Source organism: Mustela erminea, chromosome 10 (assembly GCF_009829155.1).
Source record: "Mustela erminea isolate mMusErm1 chromosome 10, mMusErm1.Pri, whole genome shotgun sequence".
In the NCBI taxonomy this organism is placed as follows: domain Eukaryota; kingdom Metazoa; phylum Chordata; class Mammalia; order Carnivora; family Mustelidae; genus Mustela; species Mustela erminea.
Genome location: NC_045623.1, coordinates 76299311 through 76311619, shown reverse-complemented (window position 1 = coordinate 76311619; position 12309 = coordinate 76299311). Strand labels below are relative to the sequence as shown.

The 12309-nt window shown below is 55.8% G+C and overlaps 1 protein-coding gene and 1 long non-coding RNA gene across 4 annotated transcripts in view; one reads left to right on the top strand and one right to left on the bottom strand.

The window, feature by feature from the left end:
• LOC116567013 overlaps positions 1–12309 on the bottom strand; it is a 31159-nt gene that overhangs the window by 17927 nt on the left and 923 nt on the right. The window lies entirely within an intron of this gene.
• Positions 1804–5181, top strand: TMEM125 (transmembrane protein 125). Of its 3 annotated transcripts, XR_004276074.1 has the most exons (4): positions 1804–1980; positions 3299–3438; positions 3660–3870; positions 4349–4433. XR_004276074.1 is itself a non-coding variant. In XM_032301773.1 (3 exons), the coding sequence occupies exon 3, from the start codon at positions 3802–3804 to the stop codon at positions 4462–4464; it is 663 nt and encodes a 220-aa protein (XP_032157664.1). In that variant the 5' UTR covers positions 1819–1980; positions 3389–3438; positions 3660–3801; the 3' UTR covers positions 4465–5181. The 3 variants fall into 3 exon arrangements, 2 of the variants coding, with proteins under 2 accessions (XP_032157664.1, XP_032157663.1); XM_032301773.1 differs by having other exon boundaries at positions 1819–1980; positions 3389–3438; positions 3660–5181; XM_032301772.1 differs by having other exon boundaries at positions 1819–1980; positions 3660–5181.

Below are 12309 nucleotides of genomic sequence, written 5' to 3'. Positions count from 1 at the left end.
CTCAGAACAAAGCTAAGAGAGGCACGGACAGCTCAAGCGTGGTTGTTTTGTAAGCTGATAAGGGGAAGAAAACCCAGACTTTGTTTTCCTTGTCTATTTCACACATATCAGAAGGAGAGAGAGCAAGAGACATTGCAAGAGGCCCAACCCAGGAAATGGGTGACCGTCTGCAACCGCCTCCAAGCAGGCCCCCTTCACCTACCCAAAGTGCGTGTGGTGGGTGCTGCCAGATTCCCCTACTATTAGAAGCAGGGAGGCTCCTGGGTGGCTCAACCGTTAAGCATCTGCCTTGGGCTCATGTCATGATCCCAGGGTCCTGGGATCAAGCCCCACATCGGGCTCCCTGCTCAGCAAGAAGTCTGCTTCTCCCTCTCCCACTGCCCCTGCTTGTGTTCCCTCTCTCATTGTGTCTTTCTGTCAAATAAATAAATACTTAGAAAAAAAAAAAGAAGAAGAAGAAGAAGCAGGGCCCCGGCCATATCTCTGGGACACTTCAGAATCCCCCAGGGCACCTCAGAAGAGTCCAAATGCCTCACCATGGCCTACGAGTCCTCAGTCTGGAGTCCCGAGTCCCAGTGCAACCTGTCAAACTTGTCCTTCCAGCCTTATCTCGCACACTGCCTGCCCCTATCACTTCACACATTCATTCATTCGACAAATATTTATCATTACTTCCCACATGCCAGGCAAAATGCTGCCTACTATGGTCAGGTGGTTAGCAGAAACAGACACTAAGACCCCTGTGTCATGGGGGACGACAAGTAGGTAAATAGAGGCAATTACAGCACAGGCTCAGGTAAGAGCAGCTGCAGAGCAAGCACAGGGGCCGTGGGTGTACCAGAGGCACATAAACCCACCTGGAAGTCCCAAAGGGCTTCCTGGAGGAGGTGACATCCCAGTTGAAGAATTTGAGTTGGCCAGACTGAGGCTGGATGGTGGCAAATACCCTATGCAGGGGAACTCTGAGTTCAGAAACCCACTGGAAGGGCAAAGCAGTGGACAGAGCACACAGAACTGCGGGGCATGCCATCGGGCTGGAGGGGAAGGGCCAGTGGCAAATGACTGGAGTGGGGTAGACAGAAGGGGCAACTCAAGCCCAGCAAAGGAGTGTGGTGGCTACCCTGAAGGGTTTATTCTGCAAGAGCTTTAAGCAAGGGAGTTCCTTTTTCACACCTGAAAAGCCTTTCCCAAGTCCAGGAGGGCAACCTAGGCACTTGGGGCTTTAAAGGAAACAGAGCAAGGGGCTTGTATGGGCTCCAATCCAGGTATGAGGGTAGTGGGCCTGGGTTTGGGGATCAGCTGGTGTTGGGATTTGGGGCTGAGGCAGGATTCGAGTCTGGGGCTGGGATTTGGGGGCTGAATTCAGGAACAAGAGTCAAGGTTGTAGTCTAGGATCTAATTCCAGAATATGGAGCCTGCGGCTGGGGTGAGGAATTGGAGCTGAGGTTTCAAGCCAGATTTGGGGTTGGGATTTGAAGCTGGGACTGGAATTGGATTTGGAAATGGGGCTTTGGGTTGGGGCTGAGATGTGGGCTAGGGGTTGGGTCGGAGCTAGGAAATCTAATTAGGGTTTGAAAGTGCACCTGGGGTTGGGATTAGGTTTAGGATAGAACTAAAACTGAGCTGGGCTTGGAGCCGGGGCAATGGGTTAGAGTCCCGACTCTGGGGCAGATAGACAACTTTCCTCCTACTGCCCAGATCTGAGAATTGTGTTCGAGCCCTAACAGCCAGCAGAGAGAAGCCCCTCCCTTCCCAGGAACGCCTCAGCCCGGGCAGATGGAGCTGTGCCACGTCAGCCAATCGGCTCAAGCCCTGCCTAGGAAACACCTGTTGATACCCCTCCCCCACCACACACACACCCCCAGGCCTTACCTGGATGCAGGTTAAGCAGGTGAAGCGCCTCCCCCCGGAAACGGAGATGGAATGCCCCACCTGCCTGGCCCAGCCTGCCCTCATCGGATCCAGCACTTCCAGGCCTCTGTGAGTCCCCCACGATCCCCTGATCCCCACCGCCCCCACCTTCCCCCTCCCCCACCCCCGGCTCTGCCTGAGAACCTTCACTCCACCCCCAGCCTGGCCCCACTGTCCCAGCACACCTGTGCTAGCACCTTCAGATCAGTGAAGTCACAGCCCTGAGGAATGCTGGGATTCAGTCCTGGTCCCCTCCTAGGCCCCTCCCCCACCTCCCTTGGGGGCACCTGCATCTGCTCCTCCTACTCTGTGTGCAGTGGCTGCCCTTGCAGGGGGGTGTGGAAGGACCACTCTTCAGGGGTGTTAACCCGTGGAGGACCACGTTCATCATATTCCTGGAACAACCCACGACCCGCATCCTATGTATAAAGCAGGAGTCCTCTCCTGAATTGGAGGAGAGAACATGTATTATTTTATTTTAAAAAGAGTTCTTTGGACATCTATGCATTTGAAGCGGAAATGTCAAATGACTCGCCCCCATGCTTCAAGATAAATATTATCGTCCTCGCTTTTCCAATAGGGAGACTGAGGCTCTAAGAGGGGCTTCTCTGACCCTCCCCCTCTGACCCTCCCCTGGGCCCCTCTTCTGACTCCCCCACTCGGGGCTTTAATCACATATACGCACCTGCTGTAAGCTGGCTTTCCTTGAAGGCAAGGACCATAACTGCTTTATTTTGCCCAGTTTGAATCATGTTGGCTGGCCTCTAGAGGAAGGTTAAATGTTAAATGAGTAACCACTGCCAGGTCCCTCATCAGAGTCCCATGGCTGGTAAGGACAGGACAGAGCCCTCCTCCGTTTGCTCCACTTTAGAATAATGGTGGAGGAGGAGGATGGCATTGGGGGGGGGGGGGTGGTGAGAGGGAGAATGAAGAAAGGAGGCAGGAAGAGGGGCTTGGGTGGGGATGATGTGGCAGGAGGCGTGGGGGTGGAAGCAGGGACCGTGTGGAGAGAGGTTTACAGGTGGCCTCTTTGAGACGTGCACTTCACAAGGAAGTAAGGAAGTAAGAGGAGGAGGTCTAGGCTAAGATGACGGAGCTTGGGCGGGGAAGTGTTGCATCAGAGACGACAAGGGGACATGAAGGTGACGATTGGCTTATGGGTCTGGAGCTTAGGAGGGAGATCCGGGTTTGGGGAAGAGAGGGATCGGGGCACCAGCAGCTGTGGGTAGGAAATCAGATGAGATGTGGGGGAAGGGAAGAGTTAGGGATTCGATCCTGACCCACAGAGAAGTAGCTGTAGTCCCAAGAAAGAAGGTTCAGGGTCAAGCTGATGGTTCCAGAAGGGTTAAGTCATAAGCCCCCTCCCTCCCCACAACCCTCCCCCCAGGAGCCAGCCGTGACAGCTGAGGCCATGTGAGGCAGATCCTGAATGAGGCTTTATCTCTGCTCTTGGTCCTATCATCCACTGTGACACCAGCTCCTTCGGAGGCAGCCGGGATGGGACAGGCAACTGAGAGAGCCAAAGAGGTCAGGGGCTGGGCCAGGGGCTTCCCCGGAGGGGGTGGGGGATGTGTTATGTGGGGGAACTCTCCTGGGATCATTGGAGAAGCATTCCTGAGTGGCAGTGCTGGGGAGGGGGCTGCTGGGGGACACTGGGGAGGATTCCCAGGGATCATCCCCAAGGCTCCCAGGAGAGACCAAAAAGGGTGAGTTGTTTGGGGAGGTAACAGGTGTGATCCCCCCTGCAGGTGATGGTGACCACACCCCGGACGGGGAGAGGAACGGGACTCTGGGCTTCTAGCTGCCAAGCAGGTGGTGGGGGCTCTAGGCCATGACCCACACCCTCTAACCCCTGACACTGCCCTCTGCCCTCTCACCTGCCCCCCAGCCATGTCTGAAGGAGAGGCTCCAGCCCCGCCGGGTCCTGGGGGGCTGCCCCCAGACATGCTGGGAGAGCAGGTAGAGCTATGGTGGTCCCAGCAGCCGCGGCGCTCGGCACTCTGCTTCGCTGTGGCCGTGGTCCTGGTGGCGGGCTGTGGGGCGGGTGGCGTGGCGCTGCTGTCCTCCACCAGCAGCCGCTCCGGCGAGTGGCGGCTGGCAACGGGCACAGTGCTCTGCCTGCTGGCCCTGCTGGTGCTGGTCAAGCAGCTGATGAGCTCAGCCGTGCAGGACATGAACTGTCTTCGCCAGCCCCACCAAGTGGCCCTGCTGCGGAGCGGCGGAGGGGCCGATGCGCTCGTGGTGCTGCTCAGCGGCCTGGTGGTGCTGGTCACCGGCCTGACGCTGGCCGGGCTGGCCGCTGCCCCTGCCCCAGCCCGGCCGCTGGCTGCCATGCTGTCGGTGGGCATCGGCCTGGCTGCCACGGGTTCACTTCTGCTGCTGGGCTTGCTGCTGTACCAGGTGGGCCTGAGCGGACACTGTCCTCCCCTCCACGCAGCAGCCCCCGCCACCCCCGGTGACCACGGCGGCCACGGCAGCACCTTCAGCATCTCAGGCCGGCTGTCTGCTGGCCAGCGTCACGAGACCACGTCCAGCATCGCCAGCCTCATCTGACCAAGCCCCACTTCCCCTTTCCGCCCCCCGCCCCAGCAGCCACAGGGCTGCGCCAGGCTGTCTGTGCTTGTGGGTGGGTGTGTGCTTGCACAGACACATGCCGGGGAGTGTGCGAGTCTGTCTATCTCCCCAGGACTGTCCGACCCTCTGTGGGGCTGCGTGACCTGTGCTGAAGAGCCCACATGTCCCCCTGCCACAGGAAGGCATGGGGGTGTCTCCTCAGAAGTGGGGGTGTGTGACCCTGCCTCTCTCTGGGATCCCTGAAGACTCTTGGCCCTTACTCCCGACACCCCTCAAATGCAACCCTGCCTTGTAACACCTGTCAGGGAGTTTCTGGGAGTGACTGTTACCTGCCTAGCCCGGAGACCATCCCGGCAACTGTTCACTGAGGAGAGTAACGGGTGACAAAGTGAAAGGACACAGGCTCCAGGAAGTGCCGAAACTGGACTGGAATCCCCCCATTTACCACTCATCAGCTGGGGGCCTGGGGCAAGTGACTGAACCTCTCTGAGCCCTGGGTTCTAGAGAGTCACAGTCGTGCTGTGAACTGGATCGTGAGGACCACATGCCATCGTGTGTGAAGGGACCAGGCACGTGGCAGGTGTGCAATAAAAGTGGTGGCCGCTGTCATGGTGATTGTCTGTCCGTGGCCATCTCACCTAGAGACCTTCCTTCCCCCTCCCCGACAACCCCCGCAACAACTGCCCTTCTACAGGTAATATTCTGTGTCTCTCTCTAGCTGACAAAGATGCCATGTCCCCAGTCAGGGGTGTGGTTTCTCCTCACTGGTACTGTGCGAGCGAACTGGGGGGGAGGAGGTGGGTTTCTGGTCTGGGGCGGAGGGAGTGTACCCCAAATTCTTCACATTTGCTCCTGCACTGTTTCGAGGTAAAGCCTGAAGCACTGGGGTTTCATCAGCTGGTTCCCCTGGAGGCCACAGTACCCTATCTCACCTCTGGGACTGGGATATCTTGGCCTGTGTACTTGCTGCACTGGCTGGCCTCCCTCTGCACCCCACTCCCACCTGCCCCCCCCAACCCGAGGCACAGAAGAGTTGTTGGAAACCCCCCGGGGCTGTAAGAGTCACTGTCTGCTTGGGGTCAGCCCTGGAAGGCACAGAACTTCCTGGGTGGCAATGATCATCTCTAACATCCAAGATCAGGTGCCCCGCAGCCCTGCCAGGGAGCCAAGAGAGACAGGGACACGGGACAGGCCTCCAAGGGGCACTAAGCGTAGAGCTACCTGGGTTCTGACGGGGAGAAAATTGCTTTCAGGGCAAGATCTAGGGGCTTTCCTGGAGAAAACTCTGGGCTGATGGATGATGGAAGGGTGTTGCCTGCCAAGGAGGGAGCCAGGTGAGCCAAAACAAGAAGCCATGTCCAGGACCACTGGAGCAGCAGAACCTCTGCCCGGGTACTATGGCATCTCCGACCCCACATATTCAACATCCAATCCCCTTTGTCCTCATCCTGAACGAGCTCCTCGTCTCACCTGGGAGCTGTGGCCCTCACCCAGCACCCAGGCTAGAAAGCGCAACATGGTCCCTGACGGCGCCCTCGCTTCTTCCTTACCCAGGGTCTAGCAACCACATCACCACCTGCAGACTCCCCAAACACATGTGTGTGGGGCACCCAGCTCTCTGGACTCACTTCTAGCACCTTCCCCAACCAAGCCTGATTTCTGCAGCCTCCCCTTGGGGCTTCCTGCTTTTGTTCTTTTCTTCTTCAGTTCATCTCCCTCCCAACCCCAACACACACCCTTGAGCCAGTGACTTTAGGGGAGGTGATGGGGTTAGGGGAATGGGACCGCCAGCTGACCCATGAGCTGGACCAGGCAATGGGAAGTTCCCCACCCCTTCTCCTGTCCTTCAGATGTGTGTCCCACTTGACTTTCCAGCTCCTGGAAGCTGCCCCAGAAATACAGCCTTGAGACAGTTGTGTTGTGTGGGGACTATCGGAATGGCACATGAGACTGAACCCACTGAAGACCTGTATAAACTTTCAAGACCTGACGGGCAGGTCCGGAGATCTCCTTGTCTTGTAGCCACCCAAGAAAACCTCATAAGTCAGTTCCCTTACCCATTACACCTGCGAGCCACTGATCTAGAGTGGCCTGTCTCTGTGTCTCATCTCTTCCTGCCCTCCACGTACGAGGGCCAGTTTCAGACTATACCTGGGAAGCTCCAGGTGGCAACCCAGGGCTGTCCTAAAACGTTCAAGTCCTTGCCCGACCCTCCATGGCACGCAAGCTAACGCGCGGGCTCCCCGACATGATCTGGCCGCTCCCGCACCTCAAAGCAGCCCAGGAGCCAGCCGCACGCAACTGTCGTGACCGTCCCATGTCCTCTCAATTCTCCCAGGCTTCGTGTCTCTCTTCTCCTTGCCTTCATACCCTTCAGACCTAGTTCTCTAGGCATCTTCCCCAGCCCTGTCCCCTGAAACTAATGAGTTGCCCATTTTCTATGCCTGGACCCACAACTGTAGGCACCAGTCTAGAATTCTTTCCCTGTGTGCCTTGTCTCCTGAATCAGGATTGTGATATTATTCATCCATATGTCCCTCGCTCCCAAGGTGGGCCTGACACATAGTAGTTTTGCTGCATGAATGAAGGACTCAGCTTGGTTGGATGGCAATGTGTATGTGAGGATCAGGAAGAGACCTACCCGGAACAGGGACGGGTTGGGAACTTGGGCCACTGTCCACTACTGGCCTGGAATCTTCCTGCCCCAAAATTTTCCCTCTTCTGGGGCTCCCATTCTCATCACCCCCAGGGCCATCGAAGGACCACAGACTGCCTCTCCATCCTGTAATATGGGGAGAAGTCCTGCCTTTTTGCAGCTGAGTAAAGGTTAGACTCTTTTACGATGTTTCTTTTAAAAAACTAAAGGAAGGGTACATGGCTGGCTCAGTTGGTGGACCCTGCAACTCTTGATTTTGGGGTCGTGAGTTTGAGCCCCATGTTGAGCCTAGAGATTACTTTTAAAAACCCAACAAGAGGCAGACGGTTTCTTTGAGAAAAACAAACAAACAAATAGCATGCTACAACAAAAACAAAAAACTAAAAGAAAACAGAAACACAGTCCTAGGGAAAGGGGAGGGGAGGGGTTATACAGCACACATGTCCGAGTAAGCAGCCACCATGGGCAAGGCCTTTGTTGAGCTCTCCTGGGAAGGATGCCAGATGAAGAATCTGGCCTTTGCCCCTGAGGGCAGTTCCAAAGGGCTGGGGAAGTAACACACCACATGCAGCTATAACGTAGCTTATAATGTGGGTCTGGGCAGGAGGTGGGTCGAGGCACAGGCAGGGCAGAAATGCTACAATTTCCGCAATCACTAGGGCTGACTTCCACAACCTACCACCTCCAGCTTGTTTGCTCAGAGCCTCTCACTGATTCCCATCTCAGTCCACACCGCCAGCAGCCATCCACTGGCCCTCCTGTCTTCGTCTCCCTTCTGGTTAAGATTCCATGACCCATCATTTCACCCACTCCTTGACAGAGTCCTCAGCTCCTTAGTCCCTCATCCTTTGGTCCCACTTTCTAACAAATCCCCGCCCTTGGATAAATCCACCCGTCTGCCTCATGGTGAAATGTTATTAGAGAAATCCACACGGCCAGGCAAACTGGTGTCCCCACCACCCATCTCAACCGGTCCCCAGTTGTACTCATCAGTTACACAAGCTTCCCTGGTCAGCTCCTCCTTCCACAGCGGCCCCCAGGTTCTCTCCACAACCTTCACACCCCAGCAAACAACCCCCCACCCCCAGGCTTGGCCTCCCTGTCACGAGAAAATAGAGTCATGTGGTGGGAAGCCTTCACCTTGCTCCTACCAAAGAGTTTCACCACCTTTCCTGTGGTCTGTGGAATGGCTGTGTCAGCCCAGCTGAGGAATTTGGACTTTGTCCTCAGGACAATGAGAAGCATGGAAAGCTTTTAATGAGGGAAGTACTCTGCCCAGAATAGGATCTGGGCCCGGCTGGCTGCGATGTAGAGCCGGGAGTTGGCTTTAGGAGAGAACAAATCAGAAGAAATGTCCAGTCAGTCCCAGAAGGGCCGTTTCTGCTGGCCCCTGAGGGACGAGAAGCAGCAGGCCAAACTAGAGCGATGGAGAAGAAAGGGTATCCCACAAAGAAGGAAGAGCAGGAGGAGGGTCCAGAGACGAGAGAACTTGGCTTCCTCAAGGAAACGGACAGTTTGTGGGGCCCGAACCCAAGCGTTCATGGCCGGGAGGCAAGGGTACACCCAGGGAGAGGCCCTGGGCCAGTCCCAGGCTTCAGCAGCTCCATAGTAGGTGACACCATTGCTTATGGTGAGGAGGACGCCAGTGAAGGATTTTAAGCCAAGGAATGGCCTGGTTGGAATTGTGGTTTAGGATAGTCATTCTGCCCGCATTGTAGGGAATTAACTGGCAGGGGCAAAATCAGGGACAGGGGACTCCTTTGGGGGTGAATGGCATCCCCAGATGGGAGATGATGGGGGCCCAGACAAAGGGGTGGCTGTCGGGACGGAGTGAAACACAACACATCTGATGGACATTCGAAGGGTGGGACCAACCCGTCCTTGCGACTGAGCCGCTTTTTAAGATGGGAGAGATGCGATGTGTTGATAGAATGCGGACAGAACCAGAAGTTTAAGACAGAAGGCAGAGAAGAGGCTGTTCTTAACGTCCCTGAGTGGAGAGGCAGGGAGGGTGGCTCCAGGGCCCGCGATGGAGGCCTTGGGCTTCCGATGCCACTTTGATAGGGGAGAAGAAAGAATGCAGACCAGGTGAGTTTGGAGCAGGAAGAGGAGGGAGGCCCTGGCCGACGACTGTTCTCTCTGTGATGCTGAGGCCATGTCAAGGAGCTGCTCAGGAGGAGAGGGGAATCTAGCCAAGGAGCCAATCTAGCAAGATGGCCAGTCTAGCCAATCTAGCCAATCTAGCAAGATGGCCGGAAGCCTGGAGCCCGCAGGAGGCCGGATACCAGGCAGGAACAGAGGCACAGGCAGGGTTGACCCTGGGCTCTTTTCTTAACAGCACACGGGGCCTGAGATGCAGGCCACAGGTGGAGCCCCACCTGGAATGGGCATGGGGAGACAATGGGGCAGGTGAGGTGAGGATGTTAGTGGAAGGTCGACCTAGTGGACCCTGAAATCCGAGCTGGTACTGGGTAAAGAGCAAAGCTAAGAGGGGGCTGATGGGGAGACAGTGGAGTGGTCTGGGCCTAGACAGAGGTCCCCACTGGGTAAAGAGCAAAGCTAAGAGGGGGCTGATGGGGAGACAGTGGAGTGGTCTGGGCCTAGACAGAGGTCCCCATTGGGCAACAGGGGAGGGAGACAGAGGCACTTGCCACAGCTTCCTCCTGAGCTCAGGAGTCACATTCCAGGTTCTCCGTTGTGTTACCTGTACACCCTGATACTGGAAGAACATGTTCCAGAAACTTTTGATCCGTTCCAATCCGGGTGGTTCTTACATCGTATCCAGTTACATCCCACATGAGACCGCAGGCTTCTGGGGACACTCAGGTGTCTAGAGCAGCTTCCTCCAGGCCTCAGGGGACCAACACATGTCCCCTCACGCTCAGCTTTCTGCACTCAGATGGGGGCTACTTTCTCGACTGTTCCCCAGGACCCATGAGGCTCCTCGGATTTCCTGGGAAGTCAACCCCAGGGACTGGCTTGGGGCATAGCACTTCTACCCTCACGGCCTGCCCTCCCAAACCAGGCGCTTGTGCCCTGGAACTTCTCAGCTCCCATTCCCTCGGGGCGGGGGTTACCAGCCCAGGCACAGTGGGAGCAAGTCCAAGAACCAGGAGGCTCCCTCTCTAAATTTATTCATCAGTACTCTGGGGTGAGCTCACAGCGTTGCTGCTGAGTGAAGCAGGCAAGCTGCAGTTAACTTGTTTGTGCCTCAGCTTCTCAGTCTGTAAAATGGGGGTTCCTGCCCAGCAGGGCGGTTGTTCCTACTATTATTATGTTCTACAGTATCAAAGATTCTAACTCAAGTCCTTTACTGTCCTGTCCTCACTGGGTTTTCTTCTTCTTTTTTTTTTTTTTCTTAATATTTTGTTTATGGGGCACCTGCGTGGCTCAACCAGTTAAGCATCTGCCTTTGGCTCAGGTCCTGATCCCAGGGTCCTGGGATGGAGCCCTCATTGGGCTCCCTGCTCAGAGATAAGTCTGTTTCTCCCTCTACCTCTGCCTGCAGCTCCCCCTGCTTGTGCTCACTCTTTCTCTCTCTTCCTCTCAAATGAATAAATAAAATCTTATATACATATATATATAAATATTATATAGAAATTAAATAAATAAATAAATAAATAAATAAAATCTTATATATGTATATAAGAGAGAGAATGTGTGTGTGTGTGTGTGTGTGTGTGTGTGTGTGTGCACTCCCACGCACATGGGGAGGTAAGGGGAGGAGTACAGGGTGGAGGGAAGAATGCTAAGCAGGCTTCACACTGAGCACAGAGCCTGACGTGGAACTCAGTCTCACAACTGGAGATCATGACCTGAGCCAAAATCCAGAGTCAGATGCCCAAGCAACTGAGTCACCCAGGTGCCTCAGATCTTCTGACCTGAGTCCAGGTAAACAGACACATTCAAATCTCCAGCCCAGAGTGAATGAGGAGGAAGGAGGCTTGGCAAACTTCCCCTTCAGGATGAAAACTGGCCCCCTGCTGTAGGGAGCCAGCCCTGAGGGTACCCAGAAAGATACAGCTAACACTTGCTGTGTTCTCTAGGACAGGGTGCAGAGGGCTGGGGACAGAGGCAGGCTGGGGCGAGGGTCTGAAGCCAGGGGAGGGAGGTCAGAGAGGTCTGGCTGAGTCTCAGGCCTCCCACAATTCTAGCATCCCTGGGCCTTTGAACCCGTGGACCCAAATCAAGCTCCCTCTTTGTGTACAAGAAGCCCAGCATGCAGAGCACAGTGAAAACCATGCCTCAGAGAGGAATCCAGGAAAGCCTCTCAGGACAGGGTCCAAGGTTCCTACAACCCCAGGGGCCTGCTCAGCCAGGCGTGATACCCACAGCAGGTTCTGGGAGGAAGCTCTCCCTGCCAACCCTTGCTGGGTGCTGGGCTCAGGAAAAACAAGCCCTTACCTTCCCTGGATCCCTCAGACGTTCTGACTCAGGTCCTGAAGGGTATGTGACCAAGGGGACAGCTGAGCTACTCTCTAGCCCAGAACTCAGACAGGACAACCCCTCCACATAGGCACTGAGGGGGCACAAGCATAGGGAACAGGCCCAGCTGCATTTCCAGCAGCTCTTCTCTCGCTCAGGACGTGCCCTCAGCCCCCTAGTTCTGCTACTCAAGGTCCTTCTCAAGGTCTCAGGCTGGGGCAGCCTATGCTGCTGTTCCAGACACGGGGACTTTCCAGACCTGCAAGGGTCAGACGGTCTCTGGACTCAGGAACAACAGCTAGGGCTGGTGACACATGCACTGGGCTCCCCTGCCACGTCCTTCTCTGCTGACAAGTCCTTGAACGTCAGTTTCCCTAGTTGGTCCTCCACCCAGGCCCCGATCTCATTCACTCCTGGGTCTCAGTGACCCCATTGCAGAGTAGTCCCAAACCCACACCGGCAGGCCGGACTTCTCCCAGGTGAATCCAGCTGTCCCTGAGCATCTCCCCCTGGAAATCGCCCATCAAGCATTGAATACTTGTTCCCTCAAATCCGGCCCCTCCCAAGGCACCCAGCCACCCGACCAGAAATCAGGGTGACTTTGTTGCCTCCTTCCTACTCCCCACATCCAGGAGCAGCAAACCCTCCTCCAATCCTGCCTCCCTGTGTGTCTGGAATCTCTGTTCCCCGCCATATCCTAGGCAGGTCTTACCTCCCTTGGGGTCTCTCCCTCCTGACCCATT